Source organism: Uranotaenia lowii, unplaced genomic scaffold (genome assembly GCF_029784155.1).
Source record: "Uranotaenia lowii strain MFRU-FL unplaced genomic scaffold, ASM2978415v1 HiC_scaffold_674, whole genome shotgun sequence".
Taxonomy (NCBI): domain Eukaryota; kingdom Metazoa; phylum Arthropoda; class Insecta; order Diptera; family Culicidae; genus Uranotaenia; species Uranotaenia lowii.
The window spans coordinates 7,482-25,000 of NW_026598616.1; the positions used below are offsets into that span (position 1 = coordinate 7,482).

At 35.1% G+C, this 17,519-nt stretch overlaps 4 protein-coding genes across 4 annotated transcripts; 2 read left to right on the top strand and 2 right to left on the bottom strand.

Moving 5' to 3' along the window:
- Positions 1 to 3,528: 3,528 nt before the first annotated feature.
- Positions 3,529 to 5,209, top strand: LOC129760593 (uncharacterized). The gene is made up of 4 exons (XM_055758252.1): positions 3,529 to 3,655; positions 3,711 to 4,602; positions 4,665 to 4,798; positions 4,871 to 5,209. Exons 2-4 carry the CDS (start codon positions 3,725 to 3,727, stop codon positions 5,071 to 5,073), a joined length of 1,215 nt encoding a protein of 404 aa, XP_055614227.1. The 5' UTR covers positions 3,529 to 3,655; positions 3,711 to 3,724; the 3' UTR covers positions 5,074 to 5,209.
- LOC129760596 (uncharacterized) lies at positions 5,148 to 9,105 on the bottom strand. The gene is made up of 5 exons (XM_055758256.1): positions 7,632 to 9,105; positions 6,010 to 6,234; positions 5,737 to 5,941; positions 5,455 to 5,678; positions 5,148 to 5,391 (listed from the first exon to the last, which is right to left on the bottom strand). Exons 1-5 carry the CDS (start codon positions 8,654 to 8,656, stop codon positions 5,235 to 5,237), a joined length of 1,836 nt encoding a protein of 611 aa, XP_055614231.1. The 5' UTR covers positions 8,657 to 9,105; the 3' UTR covers positions 5,148 to 5,234.
- Positions 9,106 to 10,671: 1,566 nt separating this feature from the next.
- LOC129760595 (SOSS complex subunit B homolog) lies at positions 10,672 to 11,635 on the top strand. The gene is made up of 2 exons (XM_055758255.1): positions 10,672 to 10,884; positions 10,951 to 11,635. The coding sequence occupies exons 1-2, from the start codon at positions 10,865 to 10,867 to the stop codon at positions 11,570 to 11,572; spliced, it is 642 nt and encodes a 213-aa protein (XP_055614230.1). The 5' UTR covers positions 10,672 to 10,864; the 3' UTR covers positions 11,573 to 11,635.
- A 442-nt stretch (positions 11,636 to 12,077) lies between these two features.
- LOC129760594 (peptidoglycan-recognition protein LA-like) lies at positions 12,078 to 17,470 on the bottom strand. The gene is made up of 5 exons (XM_055758254.1): positions 16,184 to 17,470; positions 15,997 to 16,122; positions 12,889 to 13,046; positions 12,690 to 12,834; positions 12,078 to 12,629 (listed from the first exon to the last, which is right to left on the bottom strand). The coding sequence occupies exons 1-5, from the start codon at positions 16,722 to 16,724 to the stop codon at positions 12,400 to 12,402; spliced, it is 1,200 nt and encodes a 399-aa protein (XP_055614229.1). The 5' UTR covers positions 16,725 to 17,470; the 3' UTR covers positions 12,078 to 12,399.
- Between the last annotated feature and the right edge of the window lie 49 nt (positions 17,471 to 17,519).

Below are 17,519 nucleotides of genomic sequence, written 5' to 3' on the forward strand. Positions count from 1 at the left end.
CTTGTACTAAACTGTGAGCACAGTATTAGCGTCACTTAATGCCCCATTCTTTGGTACTTTGGCACTTTTAGTAACATATATACTAGTTCCAGCTTGTAAATAAACATATTCTTTACTATACAACAAGGCTAGCCACTATGCTCTCAGCAAAAACACAACAAATGGGGTCGCCTGGGGGTGTGAGTGGGTGGACCCATTCTTCTGGACTGATCTCTCCCACTGGCAGGACTTTTCCTTGCAATTTCGTCTAGGTCTGGAGAAGAAAAGTGAACTGTTTTTTCTCTTCTGCACAAGAAAAATCCTGGTAGATTTTGTAATTCACTCAGCGCGCCGTACGGGAAAAGATCAAAAACACTTTTCACAGCATCCATGAGCTGCATGTTGCATCGCTCATAAGTGTTTCTATTTCCTACATACTCATATTTCACCATAAGCACACCTACCCTACCCAAACCAACAATCACACCACACAGGGCAAAGTGAGAAAAGAACCATCAAGAAAAACAAGCGAGCAGCAGGAAGGAAAGAAAAACGCGTCAAGTACTATTTTTCCACCCGCAATTTTCCCGAACTGCGTCCAAAATGCGCGGCGTCTGGTGCGAAACTGACAAGACAACCCGATGAGCCCGAGTGTTAACTGAGAGAAAAACTGTAGATAGGTATGCTTGCTGAGGAAAATCGGGAAACTCTTAATCGAGAGAAAATATTCTGTTTGCATCTGCCAGATGAAGAAAAAACTAGGCGCGTCCAACTTTTAGAAGCTCTTGAATGGTGCATTCAGGAATTTGGATATCTTCGCTTATTATTGATTTGTTTCGAATTATGTTTTTAGATTTAAAATTGCTCTTTAAGGTTTTTTTTTATCTGCAGCTCCCCCAACTTATCTGTATTCCAAATAAGTTGATACTCATGTCTCATGTCATTTTTCCTGCATTCTAATTATTACAAATGTCAAAGTTATAAATGTTAATCTGGTATCCAGAAGAACCTAGAGGCCATTTAAATCCTGTCAGAAGGATTGTGTTTTATGTTTTGAAGTAGGTATTTACGGTATTTACAAAACGCTTTTAAAATTACCTATTGCATGATCTACTACCTAACAAAACTGTTTTAATTTTAGACATTTTAATAAATGCTCATCCAGTGTGGAATAAACAGGCTAAAAAGCAAAATATAACAGGACCACAACAGGACAAATGCCCATAACAGGACAAATGCAACTGTTTTATCCATTTCAAAGAAGACATTCATAAACTTTTTGGTGGATAGTTTAATTTCAGTCGTTTGCTTAGTACTTAAAAAATACTCTATAATCTATTCTATTCTATTTATTTATAGAGGATTTTAACCAGCTTGGTCATTCGTCCTATAATCATAGATCGATAAAACACTCATTTTTACCTTTGTTGTGAATACACTCAGAGGAAATCTTATTATAAATTTCATAAGATACATCTTATGAACCACTTTTTTGCGTCCAAACTAATTTTTCATAAGAGTCTTATGAAATTCTTTCAATTTTCATGCGATGTTCATATGAAAAATAGAAGAAACGGCATTGTGAAAAAATGATGAACACATTCATTCATAGCATCAGTTTTTTTTCATCATCTAACAGTACGAAGCCAATAGCCAGTTCATAGTTATTATAGTTTTCCTTTAATGTTAAATGTTATTGTTATCTCCGGAATGGTAAGTTCGATTTGATGTTTTTGGTGTGAACGTTGAATATATTAGTAAACTAAAATACATTATTTGTTTACTTTTCAGCAAGCTGATCGGCAAAACGAAAGGTCGAAGATTTAGATGCGGCAAAAAAAAACTTTGATGGAGCCGTCTGTTGATGCGCTGCTGATGGAGACAATGCAGGATTTAATTTTAAACGAATTTTGCAAACAATAAAGTGAATGTTTTCAGCACGAAATATCGAGAATTTTTCTTATTAGAAAGTGATTTACTGTTTCCATAAGAATCTCTTATGAAAAGCAACAACCTCTCATTGAAGTAGGCGTTCATCTTCAGAATTCATTCGCGTCATAAGACAATCTTATGAATTTCATTAATTTTTCTTATGGCGCCACTTCATAAGAGAATCTTATGGCATACATAATAGTATTTTTCTGAGTGTATGTTGACAAAGTTTAAAAATGTTATTTTCAAACTATGCAAAACTCAGATTTCCAAAGTATGAAGGAAGAAGGGGGAGGGCGATAGTTTCTAGCTGCGTTACGTAATTTATGGATGCGGACGTTATATATCAATGTTCCTTAACTACACTCAGAAAAATACTATTATGTATGCCATAAGATTCTCTTATGAAGTGGCGCCATAAGAAAAATTAATGAAATTCATAAGATTGTCTTATGACGCGAATGAATTCTGAAGATGAACGCCTACTTCAACCCAGCAAGAAAAATATTCATTACCGTTCATTTTCCGCTTCGCAGCGAAAAAAATCCGAAGCGGCCCGCCTCGAATTTATTTCGCTGCGAAGCGGAACATGAACTTAAAAATCACTGGGAATGAGAGGTTGTTGCTTTTCATAAGAGATTCTTATGGAAACAGTAAATCATTTTCTAATAAGAAAAATTCTCGATATTTCATGCTGAAAACATTCACTTTATTGTTTGCCAAATTTGTTTAAAATTAAATCCTCCATGGTCACCATCAGCAGCGCATCAACAGACGGCTCCATCAAAGTTTTTTTTACCTCATCTTAATCTTCGACCTTTCGTTTTTTGCCGATCAGCTTGCTGAAAAGTACACAAATATTGTATTTTGGTTTACTAATATATTCAACGTTCACACCAAAAACATCAAATCGAACTTACCATTCCGGAGATAACAATAACATTTAACATTGAAGGAAAACTATAATAACTATGAACTGGCGATTGCTTCGTACTGTTAGATGATGAAAAAAAACTGATGCTATGAATGAATGTGTTCATCATTTTTTCACAATGCCGTTTCTTCTATTTTTCATAAGAACATCGTATGAAAATTGAAAGAATTTCATAAGACTTATGAAAAATTAGTTTGGACGCAAAAAAGTGGTTCAGAAGATATATCTTATGAAATTTATAACAAGATTTCCTCTGAGTGTAGGAGTTTTATTAAACAAATGTTTTTTTTTTTACAATTTTACAATGTTTAGGTATTTGGTTTAACGAATTAAAAATTTGATTAACACATTTTGATCGTTCTGCATTTTTTTTAAGTATTTTCCGAAATATCTAACGTACTTAATTGGCGAAACATTAATTGCTTTTTTTTCTAAGAATTTCGATTTAAAAAAAGGTGACGCGTATTACAGTGGGCCGAATTTTGTATACACCGTTCAAAACGGTAATTTTTGCACACTTTTATTGAAATGCTGTTCACCTGATTTCGTTAGTTTTTACAAAATGGCAACCCTGAACAAAAACCATAAATGAACTGAAATGAATAGTTTTCTTATTGGAGAACATAAGATGAAGGGGGTTGAAGTCAGCTGTTTGCGAATCATGCAGGTTCATTTTAACTAGACGAAAATATGGAATAGAGCTATATTTATTATTACGATTGTTTTGATTAAAGGTTGACAGAAATATTATCTTGAGTAACAAAAATAATTTTACTATCGAGCTTAAAATTGCTATTAAATCGTGAAAAGGTATTTTTATGCTGTATTTCGTAGTTTCGTTCATACCTAATCGCTTTTTTTCCAGATTTATGAAAGAATATGGCGTTCCTAGCTGTAAGCGTGCATCAGCGAGCTCTCAGAAGGATAACATTTCCGAACATTTGGTGGCTTAAACTATTGACGGGTCATCCAAAAAGCACCAATGTCGATGCCATCGATTCTTTTATAAGCGAACTAATGGAAAACAAAGCTCTGAAATGGAAAATTCTCAAAAGAAATACGACAATTTCGCAAAATGTTTTGCAGCCGGAACCGATAACTCCAGTCACAAAAACCACCACATTAAACCTAACGCAAATTTTTGATGATCTCACATCGAATCCTCTAGTTGTCAATATAGAGCCACTGGAACAGATTCACATTGATAATCTTTTAGAAACAGCAATACAAGAGAAAAATAATTGTGATGTACAACTTCTTTTCGATCAGTTACTGGAGTTCAACAGATTACCTTCTCTGAATGTTATTGATCAAATATTCAGACACCTAATTGATTACAATGATCGAACAAGGTTCGAACAGCTCTTAGAACTGTGTCATAAGGTAGACTCAAAACTTATGGCTGATAGCAGTGATTTTCTACACTATAAGGCTTTATTCCAATGGAAACTAGGAAATACGCAAAATTCACTGCAAAGCTTCCAGCATGCTCTAAGGAAAGCCAACAGTCCGGAGATAAAGGATATGATACATCGTTTATTGCGAAGGATCGTAGATGAAACTATTGGCCACAAAAGTGAAGCTGTTTTACTGGCAGTCATTGAAACAAGCGAATATTTTATGAAAAACTTAAACGATAGCATAATGCTATGCTACGTATGGGAAAAAAGTTTTCGAAGTCAGTGGTTCAGTGACCAGGAAGCTTCCAAAACCCTTTTCAATAAACACGATGCCTTGCGTCAGGTCGTTGCTAGAAGGTACATATATCTATTCTTACCAATTTGAAGCACCTTTTATAAATTATGTTTGTGGTTTTTAGGATAAACAAGATTTGCGTCAGTTTTCTGCAAGAAAATCGCACTGAACAAGTTTATCAGTTAATGGAATTATTCCTTAAACATGACATGATGCCTCCATGCAAGCTGATATTAATGAGATTATTTGATTATCAATGTGAGTGTTTTTGTGCACTAAACTTGGGTATTAGCTTGCTTTCTAGGGTAATATTTATATTATTTTTTACAGTTTGGAGGCAAGATCTTCGTGCCTGCTCCGAAATAATGCAGAATTCTATTGATCTCAATGTCCCGCTTCCGGAAATTTACAATCACAGATTACTAGATCTACTGCTAGGCCGGAAAACTCCGCAGTTGAGACCAGTTTTGCCTGCCTCCTTGAGAAAACAAAACGTGAAACCTACGACAAAAACTTATCAGCTTAAATTTTAGTGTCAATTTTTGTAAGATGGTTTTTAAAAATGTTGGGAGATGTGATAATGTTATCAATCTGTAAATATTATAGGTAAACTGTATAAATACTAAAGTATATTTCTAAATAGCATAACAAAACGAGTAGCATAGTGTCACCTAACGTTATTTTTCGAATGTCCCTAATCTGTTTTCAACACTTCAATGTTAAGTTCGGACCGCAATACGTCGATGTCTTGCTCCCATCGTTTTTCCCAATAGACCGTCAATAATGGTTTCACCTGCTGTCCCATTCGTAGAGCCCATGGCAAATAATATTTCAAATAGTTTTGCCGTTGTCTGAAAACGAAAAAAGAATGTTGATATCTTTACTCAGTAGCTAGTTGAAGAAAACTTTCTTACTTGGGTCTCAATCGGATTGCTCCAAAAACTGCTCCTCCGTAGCACATAGGAAGGCCTGTATTAAGTGCTTCCACCCATTTGATTGCAACTTCACCAAGCATGTTAGTGGGCATTCCGAAAATGGTATGCACCAAATCGTGCACTTCTCTGTACCGCGTCATGACATACGCCAGTTCAGGATCATCCATGAAGCGCACTTCCATTCGCGAGTCTGGAGTTATCTCCTGCAAAATAAGAAGCTTGTCAAGAACCTAAATTTTTCTAACTGAATTGAATGCTTACGTATTGATCGAGAAATCGAACATAATGAGATCCAAAAGAGTTTTCCGGAAGACTACGCAATTTTTCCAAGCTGACTGTATGCGTGTTTATCCTTGGTTTATCTTTTAAAATTTGCTGCCCTTCTTCTGATTGTTTCATTTGTTGCCGGATGTTTTCTAAAGCGGAAACTCCTGTTGTTTCTCCCAAACAGGCTATCATGTCATGCCTGTAGTTTTATTGATTTTATAAATTGAAAGAAATAGTAACTGCAATAATAGTATTTTCCAACGTTACCTTCTGGGGTTAATAAGTGCGGCAAGGGAACATCCTGCACTTAATATCACTCGCTGAAGATCAGTAAGTTTAACTTGATTTCTGAGAAATTCCCTTGTAAATTCATCCACAGGCTGTCGTAGTTCTTCGGTAGCATTCGAGAGTCGGGCTTCGGTGGCAGCGTATCTCGTATGTATCCTTATTTTGTTCATGGCACCGCAACGGAATAGACGAAAAAGCATTTTTCTGAAAAGATGGAAAAAATTTGGGTTTGAAAGTTTATGAGGAAACTTTCACTGCCTTACGCTGATTAAATAAAGTTAAAAATCCTAAAATACTTAAAGTAGCGCGTTATGTGCTTGATATGCTAATCACAACGGTTTTAGAAAGTCGCGTTTAGTCAAAATTTACTTTGGAAAAAGAATCTGAGAACAAGATTTAACAGACAAAACAACCTAGTTGCTTAAGTTGAATGGCAAATACTCATGTTACCTTGTCGTTTTCCACATTTTAACTAAAATATATCTTCGTGATCTCTCTCATGGCTTTCGAAATTAAATTCCTTTACTATTCCATTTAGAACACGAGAACTTACCTGGATTATAGGAAACTTAATAGAAATGTCAACATTAATTTACGAACAAATCTTCCAATCCATGTAGTCACCTACATGCGCAGAGTATCTAAATCGAAATACATATTTCTAGCTAAATTAGGTTAAAATCATTTCTCAAATCAAGACCACCTATTTTAATTTCAACATTTAAAACAAAAATTGAGGATTATCATGTCAGACACTATGAGGAAAGATTGTAACCGGAGTCATAAAGCGCATCTGTCGGCTATTTATATCTGCCATCACGTGTATCTACTAGCTTTATGATATGATAGACACAACAATTGCTACGCTGCACGACAAAAAAAGTTTATAAGTAGTAGCTAGCTTATTGCATACTGAAGCATAAGCCACTACCAGCTCTTCCTAGTGAAGTTTCGTTGGCAAGGTCAATAAGTTTTTTTTAATTATGTAAATAAATTATTAAATATAAAGATGAATTCTCATTTAAAACATATTGCCGAATTCAAAATTTCGCTTAGTATCGTTCCAATGTTAATCTTTGTGTCATTCACGGAATTAATTAAAGATGCAGTTGGCGGTTAGGTTATTGAAACTGATCAAAATTGATTTTTATCAATTACGTTGATCTGATAAAAAGGCCTGGACTTAAAGATTTTCATACATGTTAGTTGACTAACAATTTCCTAAAAGCTGGGGTTTTTCTATACATAGGTACAAACATAGCTGTCAGTTTAGCTTGGGAATTTTCTTTTTAAAGTTTCACGTATAGATGACATATTTTACTGATCGAATAACTCGACCGGACAGAGAATTTTACACTCTGATGGCCACTTTAATTGCTCCAATGATTGAATTCATTGATCAAATCAAAATTTAAAATCACTATTGAAATAAAAAGAAACTAATAATATCTTGATTAGGCTTACTACAATTAAATATTATCGAGATTATCTACACGGTAATCATACAAATCAATTTACACAAACACTTTGGTTTACTCTTCCTGCCATCGTCTTTATAATAACCAACACGAAATCTTCAACAGCCACAGCTGTCTCGTCACACGTTGTCGATTCGTCCCTGTTGAGGCAATAGCGCTTCTCGATCTGCAGATTTCGGACCACCAGAACCTGAAGATGATGTTGTAGCTGGTGATTTCTTTCGGAACGTTACGTATGTATACAGGAGAGAACCAGCTACGCTGATATTGATGCCGATTGCGTTGAGCCAGGAGAAGAGATAATCCCCACCGATGAACATGCCGATATAGGTCACGCTGATATTTTTGAGACAACCCACAATTGTGGTTGTCAAGGCTGAATTATACTGAGTGCATAGAATAGTGCTGTAAGACAGTATAAAGCCCATCACACAGGAAAGTAGAAACTGCAGGGTGAAGAAGGGATCATTCCAGGCAGTGAATTCCCATGCTTTCTCCAAATCACCGCATAGCCAGGTCCCAATAAGGGCTGGAAGGAACATAAACAGCGAGTTATAGTACATTAAACCGTATTTGCCCATATCGGCAGTATCCAGCTTCTTCTTCATGTACACTCCATTGGCTGCCGTCAAGGCATTGGTAATCATGACGAACATATATCCGTGCAAGTTAAAACTAAGATCATCACTGGCGGCTAGGAGAGCACCTCCAACCATGGCATAGACGCTGACTTGAACTGCAGTTGTAGGACGTATTCCAAGTATCCGGAGTTCCAATATCATGGTCATTAGGATGGAGAAACGACGGAGAGCAGCAAACATTGGCAAGCTTAAAGCTTGCGTTCCTCCGAGTCCAAACATCATATTTCCAAGGTAAATTAATGGCAATGGGAAGATCTTCCGCGGGATGTCCTTAGACAAATCTGGAAATTTTACTATACGCAGACGCTTGCCTACGAAAAGAACTATTATGCTAGCAGCTAATTGGCCCAAGCTCAGAACCAAAAACGACGGAAATCCATAGGATGTGAGCACAGTTTTGTTGACCACAGTAATCAGGAATGAAGCTAAGCCATAAAATAATGCACTTGCTAGTTTCATAATGTGAGTGACTCTCTCAAGTCCATTTCCGGTCGGATCGGCCCCCATCTTTGTAGAATATTGGATGACTGATGTCACTCTTATTTACTCCAAAATCGTTTATTTGGATTTAGTAGTTTATTTATTCAACCGTCTTACTTCCTCTTTTGTATTCGAGAAGTAACTGCGGATGGTATCCAACCTCCGCAGATTGCTCCGTTGAAGGTCGATTTCGATGTATCTTATGTTGTTCTTCGAATTCTCTCATTCTTCCACCAGTTCCTTCATTTCTCAGGTAAACAAACTTGACCTATCTGGCACAACAAAGTATGTATTCACTGCTAAGATTTGGATACTAAAATCGTGAAGATAACGACGTACAAGGCCAACAAGGCCACGGAAATTATTCAACTATCTGACAGCTCATCTCCGACAAAAGGAATGACGTTTCCAAAATCTCAGATCAAGGAACGGGAAGAATCGACGTCACCGAAATTGAAGAGCATTAGGTGGAAATCATTATTAAATATTTTCCTTCTTCATCTCGCACACTTGCCGATGTTCGACCACGAAAACACACGCGCACTACCAAGCTGATAATACTAGCAGGGGGTATAAGAACCGTTCCAGACCGCAGCTAATTCACAAATTCAACATCCGACCCACAGAGAAGCTCGATAGCGTTATACATCTGCTATATAACGCATGGACACTGATTGTGGGATTTGCTAATCGTTATTGTCGTTTAATCTTATCTTGCCGGCAGGTGGAAAGTGCTTTTAAATAATCGACCAGGATTGCAAATTTCTTCACGAACCGGCTCCTCGAATCCTCCCCTCACCAAGGCGTAATCAAAACTGAATGATTTTATTATGTTGTTCATCGATGACCAGTGCTGCCACTAGAACAGAATGCTTGATATTCAGGAGATATCGATAATCGAAAATCAAGTTAAAGGTACTTGGAAAACTAATAAAAAAATTTAAATAAGTTCACATGCGATATTTCTAATCGTGTTCGTGAAACTAATAAACTGAAAAAGTTCTTCAAGCAATGAATTAAAATTCGAGCCAAAAATTATTGAATCGGCAATAATTTGCTTCCAACGACCTAGAAATGATAACGTGTTTGAAAAAACTTCATTAGTCTATAAAATATTTTAAAAATAGTGGCGGGTGCAATTGCTCTCCGCATAGTAAAATATGATAAGCTTTCAAATGCGTTTTTAAGATCTCGATCATAGCAATTGATCGCTCTGAGTTTTGTATAGCAACAGTGGGGATGAACAAGGTTCGAAAAAGCGATAGTTCATTTTATTTACACAGAAAAAAGTTCCAAGAACATTTCTGAAAGATTTTTCCGATTTTTCAATTAAATTTGCGCAATTCGTGTTATCTGAACACACATCCTATTAAAAGAATCCATTAAAATTTGTGTCTTAAATCTATTGGAAACCTTGGAAACTTTGCTTTTGTTCATTTTATCACAAGAATAACTGAAAAACAAGGTATGGATCCTTTTTAAATTAAAGGGATGCGAGAACATTACAATGCGTTTGAAATTAACAGAGAAGCGAGTTACGAAATATGTATGGTACACAGGATAAAACATTTATTTTAAAACAGACGCAATTTCATATTTCGGGAATAATTTAAAAGTTTACCAACATATTATTTTCATTATTTTTTACCAATCTTCAGTTGTTATTTCCTTTCATTTAAAAGAACTGCACTTTCGTCCCATTCATAAATCAATGTAGATGTCGCTATGTTGCAATGTTTAAGTTTCTACTATACCGGAAAAAGAATAATTACCAGGTTTTTACACGATATATCGTTATATGGTTCAATACAGGCTCTTTTTAGAATATACGCAAAACAGATTTTTCTTATTTTTTTGATAAGATTTCCATCTAAAACTTACCTGAAGCAATTAAATTTCCAGCACAAGTCACTGTTTTTAAAATGTGTGTTTACTTTAAATTGATTTGTTTTTCTAAATGAATGAGAGCTAACATGGCGCTCGACTTCATGAACTTTATGATGAAGGTGTTCATTTAACCGTTCATTTCAGTGGTTGTAAAAATGTAAACACGACGTAAATGCCGTAAAATAGAATTCTTGGGAGCTTAAGTCTTATGTTTGTTAACGAATTAAAGTGTTAGTTGGCAGAAATATATTATATTTTCTACAAGAAATATTCAAGCTACATTTAGCTTTGATCAATTAATTGCTGAAGATTTGTACAATCAATTAGTGTTAACTGATTATTTTTGATATGGCTGTCCCACCACACAGGTTGGTAACAAATCATGAATGGGCGGCTCTCTTGAATGTTTTTGACTTTGTTTTTTTTTGTTCTAGTGCACCACATCCGTTAGAGCTAGTGGCCATTAAAGATATTTATCCAGGTCTCAAGAATATCAACGTTATCTTTATAGTTCTTGATGTTGGACCAGTTACACTGACAAAGGAAAACCGGGAAGTGAGAACTTTCAAAGTGGCGGATCAAAGCGCTGCTATCAACGTTTCGATATGGGATGAACCAGGAAAATTGTTAACTCCCGGTGATATTGTGCGGTTGACAAAAGGGTATGCTGCAGTTTGGCGACAATGCCTCACTTTATACTCCGGTAAGAATGGAGAAATCCATAGGCTGGGTGACTTCTGCTTTACTTTCAATGAAATGATCAATATGAGTGATCCCAATCCAAATCTGGCGATTAACAATCAACCAATTCATGGTAATGGCGCCGCTGTTTCGAACGTCGCAGGTGGTAAACAGGGGCGTCAAGTTGGACCGAGTGAAGGGGGCTCATCTAATCCCCCCGGGGCTTCTACCGGTCAAACAAAGGGCGCACAACAACCAAACAATCGTTTCCCATCTGCGGGTGGAGATCAAAGTAAAGCATCACCTAAAAATGCCCAACGAGGAGGAAGAGCAGCCCAGACAAAGACCGGAGGGTCGAAAAACGAACGGAGGTAATACAATTCGTTTACTCATACGGAGTTTTTAATACTTTGAAAATAAAGTTAATATTAAGCTAAAGTACGTTCAAAACTGTTTCATTGATTCTTTGAAACTACGGTACGGTATTCAAGTCAATTTGTTGTTATGAAAAAGATATTACGATATTAAACCGCTCTCTGATCTAACCAAAAGATTAAAAAAAAGTCTTGTCGTGTATTCTGAGCCTAATAATAGGCGCAATCACGTGTCATTAATATACTGCACTTACATTCAGCCAGAGTGGCAGAGCACTGTAGATTAGAATGGCAAAATGTTGCCTGCTTAACGGCGTTTTTTATTTATAAAAATAATCTGTGTAATCCTGATTCCTAGAAATTTTTTTTTTTGCAATTTTGGAATATGTTGAACTACAACTGTGGACAATTCTTGATCCTGACTAGAAGGATTTTCATATAGACTCGATTTGTTTTGGCTGAACAAAGCTTTAGAGTTTGTAACACAAACTATTGAGCTATGACAACGTCGATTGCCATTTATCATCTTTCAGAACAAGACAACTTTGAATCCACTTTGGTGCCACGCATTTTTGGAAGCCATTCCTACATTTTTTTTGAAAAATGCTTGAATTATATTAATTTTTGGAGAACGTGTAATGTACTGAATTGTACTGATTTTAATTACTACTGAATTAATAATCTTATAAGTTGCATAAACTAAGGCGTTTTCTTTCCGAATATTCATTGTTTGTGTGGAGTAAAAAGTAAGATTTTGCTTAGTTATTCTAGGAACTATGCAGAAAGTCGTCAGTAAAAATTTCCTTATGTCATGTGCGGACAACCCAACTAATCTAAACTGAAGTGCCCATGGTTCTTCAATCTAGCAAACAAAAGGTCTCCAGGACTTATAGTTTGCTGCCACTGTCTAGCACCGTACAGTTTAAATTCAGCTGTGATTACGCCTAGACTGACGCCCATTTGAAGCAGACCATCTAATAGCTCCATCTGTATTTCCGTAGGTTTTTGATATCTGTAGTCACCTATGAAAGCAATGCCATGGCTTTTAGAGTTTTGACCTAAAATTGATTCCACTGTTTTAGTTGATTTCGATTAATGACCTTATCAATCGGTTTTACCAACTAAGAAGGCTCCAATGTGATGCCATCCTCGACCTTCGTAAATATTACCATCTCCTCCGATGAGAAAATTATAGCCAATATCACCATAATCTTCTCTTAAATGTTGCTCCTGGATCCGCCGAACCGTATTGATACATGCTTTCTGAAATGGGGTTCAAATCAATTATATATTTTCTCAAAGATTATTAGACTTTACCTGTGTCAAACATTCGTCCGTCACAGTATGAGCAATGATTACCCGGTCTACCGGTAACTCCAATAAAGGACTTATCTGAGCTGGAGTTTGAGCTAGCCACACACTACGATTTAGAATGTGATTTTCGATATTCATAGATGATTTGAATAGATTTAATCCTGAAAATATAATATTAAATGATGCTATAAATTTGAATTGTCTTACCGTTGATACCAGTCACATAAATATGCCATTTTCCAATGCATCCCATTCTAGCAGCAAAATAGATTTACTACAAAAAATGGGACTTGAAGTTTTTTTTTCATCACTTTAAAAATTCTCTTACATGAAAAAATTATAACATAATATTTATTCCAAAACATCAATCTTTAGAGTGTAATAAGAACTTCTCAATACCATATTTTCAAAGCAATGGGAAACTCTAAACATACTTCAGAAAAAGTTTTCTAAAATTTACTTCTAAATTTACCTGCTAAAAAGTTTTGGAATAATTTAAAAGCATTCGGTCTGAGTAAAGAAGAAAAAATTTCATCCATTTCTAATTTTTCAGCCTCAGATGTAAACGATTACTTTTGTTCAAATTTTTTATCTGATGATAGTGAAGAAATCTTCATCCCACAAACCTCAGCCGGTTTCCAATTCAAACCGTTTTATGAATATGAAATAGTGAATGCAATAGCCTCTATTGAATCCAACGCTACTGGACTCGATAATATCCCTATTAAACTTGTAAAAATTGTTCTTCCCGATATACTGCCCATTTTAAACCATCTTTTTAATACAATTGTTAGAACATCTAAATTTCCGTTTCAATGGAAAAAAGTTAAAGTTATACCAATTCCAAAAAAATCGAATAATCACGATATTACTAATTTAAGACCAATTAGTCTTCTAAGCTCCATTTCAAAAATATTTGAAAAGCTGATCAAACAACAAATTTCGGACTATATCAATGAGAATAATCTTTTAAGCAATAGTCAATCTGGATTTAGAGCTCACCATAGTACAGAAACTACCTTGATCAAAGTGCATAATGATATTGCCGCTTCTCTTGATAAAAAAGGGTTAGCAGTCCTCCTATTAATAGATTTTGCTAAAGCGTTCGACAGAGTGTCCCACAAGAAATCATCGAAAAATTAATTTCAAAATTTTATTTTTCTGGACCCGCAGCAAAAATGATTAAATCATACCTTCAGGGTCGTGAACAGGCTGTTTCCCTTGATAGCTGTCTGTATGTCCTAATGCCCATTGAGTCAGGAGTTCCTCAAGGATCAATTCTAGGTCCACTTCTTTTTTCACTCTTCATAAATGATCTTCCTACAGTTCTTAAATATTGCAATATTCAAATGTTTGCTGATGACGTGCAAATATATTTTTGCTCTGACAAATCAGTGCCCCTAAGTGATGTTTGTGATAAAATCAATTATGACTTACGTAAAGTTAATGAATGGTCCTACTTAAACCTTCTACCTATAAACCCAGCAAAAACTAAAGCTCTGTTTTTTAATAGATGGAATAGGGATTCAGATCTTCTGAGACTTAATTTGGCAGACTCCGAAATTATTTTCTCCGATTATGCGGAAAATCTTGGCGTAATCTTTGATCAAGAACTGTCATGGAAAAGGCAAGTAAACAAACAATGTAGCAGAATCTACGGATCCTTAAAAAGGCTCAATCTTACCACTAGGCACCTCGATATTAATACTAAACTAAAACTGTTCAAATGCTACATTTATCCATTGTTTATATACGGAGATTTTATCTACTCAAATTGTTCAGTTAGGTCCATGGATAGACTTCGAGTTGCTTTAAACTCATGTGTCCGTTATGTTTATGGTCTATCTAGATTTTCAAGTGTTTCTCATCTTCAAAAAATGCTGATCGGTTGTCCATTCTATAACTTTTATAAACACAGGTTGTGCGTTTCGGTCCATAGAATAGTTACTAGAGGAGGTCCGCATTACATTAAAAGACTATTTGTTCCAGTAAGAAACTCTAGAACTATTAATTTTGTAATTCCACCTCATATTTCAGTCTATTACAATAATTCGTTTCTCGTAAGAGGCATCTCGAACTGGAATAATCTTCCTACCAGCATAAAGTCCATTAAATCGAAATCGGAATTTAAGAAAGCTTCACTATCAAGATTTGCATTAAACAGGTAACAACTGATTCTTATTAGTTAGACATGAAAATTCATCAGAAACAATTAAATTGAAATCGAAACAATGGAAACCCAAATGTAACACTTCAAAAAGATTGTACATATCTTATGTTACACGAATAAAATTGATTATTATTATTATTATTATTATTATTATTAAAATGTTCATTATGGGTTTAATTAATTACAAGAGTTCAAAAAGGTATATTCTTCTTCTGAATGCATCGTGATCATTGCTGATTTCGAGATTACTAATATTTTCCCAATAATTGTCTGAAAAAGGGCTAAAGATATTGCTTTTCTCTTAATTGTAGAAAAAAAGCGCCTTAAAGTATGCAATGTCTCTATGGTCGAGACAATGTTATATAATTTTTATCTTCTGACACTTATAAATTGTTCACCTACGGGTTTAAGTATCGTTCTAGTTTTTGGAGCTTTGAAACTTGAAATTACATGCTGTCAGAAGATGTAGAACGGAGGGAGTTGCTAAATGTTTCCAAAAAGATATGTTTAAAATAAGAAAATGGGTTCAAGTATACCCATTCTCCCCTATACAATTAAGCCTTTCGGATGGATTGAAGCGCGTACCTATGTATGTTTTTTGAATACTCAAGAAATGAGAAATTCATGAATAAATAATGAAAGCCGACAATCATTATTCCGAAAATCATAGATCCAATACAATATTTATGAAATATATTAGGCAAAGGTTAGACAATGGGTAAGTAAAAACGCATTTATTTTAACAAGAATGGCATCTAGTGTAAACGTTTAAAAAACTAATAGTTTTATCTATAAAATTATATGTAAACTACTTATCTACACCCATAAACAACCAATCAGTAATGTTATTTAGATAAGATAAATAAATTTTCCGGTTAGAACTAGCTACTTGTAACTTTTATTATGATGACTGCAGTGCGATTTGTGTGAATGGTTGTTACCTGAGGGTATAACTTTGAACACGACGCATAACAAAACTATTACGGCCGTTGTCAAAATTAAAACGATGAGGAGTGGCCTACTACGAGTAATTGCTCTAAGCCTAGATGATTTCCTATCCCGCTTATCTGAAATCACAAATAAAATTTATTTTTATTTATTTTACTGTTAACTGTGTGTTCATACAACCTGTTTTTATGTTTTCAGTCCCAATCTTAGATTCTTGCTTCTCCGGATAAACGTTTTTGATTACAACCTGTCCTCTGATATAAGTTTTGTTCCCGAAAGTGATATCCGATGAGTTGTGCACTGCTATGCAACCTATGTTTGATCCGCGTGGTGAATTGGTACGGGTACTGTTTTCATTCTCATCCAGTATATCGTCTGGATTAAGTTGACCGCTTAGCTTGAAATTATTACTGAATTGTTCATCATCACTTGAGTACGTGGTACTTGTGTCTGAACGTCCACCACTTTCATCAATTGATAGAACTGAAATGTTATCGTTGCTGATTTTAATCTCTTCAGAACTATTACGCGTCGCGAAATTTTGATTGGTGTCTTCAGTGACAGTTTGTTGTTTCCTTTTCGTGGGTGCCTTCATAGTTGCATCTGTAAAATAGGTGTCATTTTCCCATTGAATATTTCTGACAACTGCAATATATTGAATAATAATAAAAATAGAAATGTGGGTTTGTATTTTATAAAAGATTATTCTATTCTTTTTCATTGTAAATGTTTTGAAAAAAATTAAGAAGGTTTAAATTTATACATGAAATATACATACATAGATCATATGAATCTGCAATTTATGAATTCGTATTTCGGTGTTCTACAATGATAACTGTAAAGGACATTTTTAAAAGACCAATATAATTAACCCCAAGACATTTTAAAGCAATCCTTATAATATACAGCGACCGGCAAAAAAAAAACGACTTTCCTGTAAAATTTTAGAATGCCGAAATTTTCAATTTCTCGAAACCTTCTAGAATTTCAGCGAGTTCGTTGAAAGCTGGTTATTCCAAGATCATTAAACAATTAAAATTTTATTTTTCAACTTAACTCAGTAGCAATAATTTTACTAAATTGCATGTTTTCAGGGTATGACAGAAAAAAATCCACCTCATGGTTTATTCGATATAAATGATTAAATCAAATTATCATGAAGTTAAAATAACCACCAAAACATGCGAATACATGCAAATACGGCAAACGCATCATTTCTCACCAAAACTGACAACCCTTGCAGTATATGAGAAGGAAATGCAAATCTTGCCGTGCTTAAAATGTCCAAATTTGAGTCCAACTACCGTAAGATGAAATGATGGGAATAGAAATAGAGCACGAAAATGATGATGATCACATGGGAGAACAATTCCCTTCATTCCGATAGACTTAGACACTCGACCAGTATAATTTTCATACGTCAGGTTGTCTCCTGTAGTAGAATGTTAATACATGGGCCCCGGAGAGGTACAAGATGTGGGTTCAAGTCCTACCGGGAGACAAGGCGAATTTTGAA